Source organism: Myotis davidii, unplaced genomic scaffold, assembly GCF_000327345.1.
Source record: "Myotis davidii unplaced genomic scaffold, ASM32734v1 scaffold120, whole genome shotgun sequence".
NCBI lineage: Eukaryota > Metazoa > Chordata > Mammalia > Chiroptera > Vespertilionidae > Myotis > Myotis davidii.
Window position 1 is genome coordinate 3,596,078 of NW_006294778.1, and position 2,622 is coordinate 3,598,699.

General features: G+C 46.0%; 1 protein-coding gene across 1 annotated transcript in view; it reads right to left on the minus strand.

The window, feature by feature from the left end:
- Positions 1-290: 290 nt before the first annotated feature.
- Positions 291-2,622, minus strand: part of CHST11 (carbohydrate (chondroitin 4) sulfotransferase 11) — a 234,912-nt gene continuing 232,580 nt past the window's right edge. Inside the window, exon 4 of the mRNA XM_006769393.1 lies at positions 291-308. Within this exon, the coding sequence (XP_006769456.1) occupies positions 291-308 (18 nt within the window). The remainder of the gene's footprint in view (positions 309-2,622) is intronic.

The window sequence follows — 2,622 nt, forward strand, 5'->3', positions numbered from 1 at the left end:
ACCACTTTGGCCTTATGCCCCCGCTCCCCCCACTTCTGTCCATACCACCCAAAACGTTCCTGCACTGGCTTGGGAGGGAGGAAGTATTGCCTGTGGTAGAATCCAGGATTAGAACCATTGCACGTTAAGTTAAAGTTGAATTCATTGGATAAGGTGCCTACCTCTGTTGGTCACTGTGATGCTGTTTTCGATTTTTTTTTGGTTTTTGGAGGGGGTAAGAGAGGCCGTTTTTATCCTTGAAGAATTCAGATGGGCTACATCAACCTAACCAAAGTATACTCTGCGGAACGCTAGCTCTGTGAGATGATCTGCAAAATAGAGAATTCTGGTCACGTTAAGTTCAGGAAATGCTGCTGACGCAACGATCCTCTTGGGATTGGCAATGCACAGCACACATTAGGGCTCTGAAAAGTCCTGCAGGAAGGGAACTGACTTCACTTCGTTTGCCAAGGATACGTGACCACAAAACTCTCATTTTGCATCGCATGAACTTGACATCCCCTAGGACCTGTGTTCTGTAGAGCACACATTTTAAAACGATGGACAGCCTGTTTTGTCAGCAGAAGCCCTGTTTCTGAGGACAGTTTCCTTTGCCTGGAAATAGAGTTCAGAGTCCCAATTCCAGGGACAGCCGGAGACTGTAAGGGTAAAACATGTTGCATACACCTCTATCCATCCAGGGTAGAGTCGCTGCGCCCTTCACAAGGGGAGAGCGTGGAAGGAGGTACACAGCATTTATAAATAGCTCCGGCCACCTCCTCCCGGGCACACCTCACTCACATTCAATAGAATAATTTTCTCGGTGAGATGTGGCAGCTGCTGCTCACTGAGCTGGCTCTGAGACTTATCATACAATTTTCATAGTTTCTGTGAATAAATTATTCATATTTTTTGTTTGTTTTAGAATAGTCTTCTCACCCCTTGGCTATAGGATGCATCAAAAAACGAAACAAAAAGCAAAACTTACCCACACCCCAGCCCACCCCATCCCCTATTGTTAGAACTATTATTATTATTATTATGTACAATATCTGCTACCATCTCATTCACTAGCTGCAAGAGAGAGGTGGCTCAAACGTCAACCGAGATGTGGGAAATGGCTGCAGGTGAGGAGCGGGAGCAGGTGTTCATTAGCAAGGAACCGGAAATGAACGTTTCCAGCCTTCCAGAGGAAAGGGGTACGAATTACCATCACGGAAGGCTGTCCTTGCTGCTCAGGTGTGGCAATCATACAGGTGCTGATGGCCTCTTAGCCTTGGGAGGACTTGAGAGAGGGTGTGCATGTACACGTGTGTACCCGGAGTCCACCCCTGACCTCCATGAGGGGTAGAAATGCCAGACCATTGCAAATCCCCGAGGGTAGGAGCCCTGCCACGGTATTATGTGGCAAGAGTAGGAAACAACATGGAGACGTGGGTGCTGGGCTGGAGATGGCAGGAGGCAGCACCGGAAGCAGCTGAAGCTCCCCTTCCCTCACCCAAAGCAGACATCACTAATCGATCACCGCACTCTTCCAAGCTGTGCCTGGCAAGTCTGTTCTGGGGTTAAAGGTGGACACTACCAATACCTTAGAGCAGGCACAGGATAGGAAATATTTTTGCCATCTATTGTGTGGGGCCTTGAGCTTGGATGACGCACCCGGTTTGGGGGCCTGCTCCAGGCATGTGGTTTTCAAATTTGGGTCATAGAAAAATGCAAATTTATAGGGGTCATGGACCTGCTCATGAACAGCCCAAGATAGCGGAGGTTTGCTAATTGTCAAGCTGGATACTCGGTGTCCATGTAAAGCTTCTTGAGGGCTGAGACTACTGGTTTTGTTCAATGCTCTATCTGCAGGGCCTAGAATGAGGCCCAGCACATAGTAGTTGCTCAATAAATACTTGTTGACTATAAAGCAACAGCCATTTCATCTTCATCACAACTGGCACTGCCAGTTAAAAATTTCTTTAGAAAAGCTTATTCTATCAGACTATTAATTCCTGTGGGGGAAAATAAAAAGCTACCATCAGCTCTTTCCTTGGCTTAAAAAAAATCACATTTCTTTAGGGCAAGGGACTTGGGGGTTGATTGAAAATCGGTGTGGAATTAGTCCCTTGCAAAGGTGCCTCTTTCCGTTTATTTCTGGCAGAATGTCAAGCACGGTGGCATCAACACACACACCACAATGGCTCTTATCACACAGTGAGTCTCTGAGAGGCGACTGAGAACATTCACGCCCCCAAGTGAGCTAGAGCAAGCGCAGGATGAAACACAGATTTCTTATGCTGCCACACCAAGAAATCTCTACAGACACTATGTTTAAATAACTATAAATAATATTAATTAGAATTTATGGAATGCACAATTCATGGAATTCACCGGAACACAAGGAAACCTTTGAGACAGTGTTGCAGTACTCATGTCTAAAACCAGGGACACCCACCCCTCTTCCCCTGCAAAGACAGCTGTCCTTCCCTACCAAGGATTTTAAATAATTCTCACTATGCTGCTCGCAGCATCATCCCCAAAGAAATATTAATTTACAAAATAACCCAATATTCATATAATTCTTTTGACAAATAAAAATCTTAAATTAAAAAGCATGATTCTCTCCCTCGTCCCCCCCTCCCCCTCCCCCCAGCC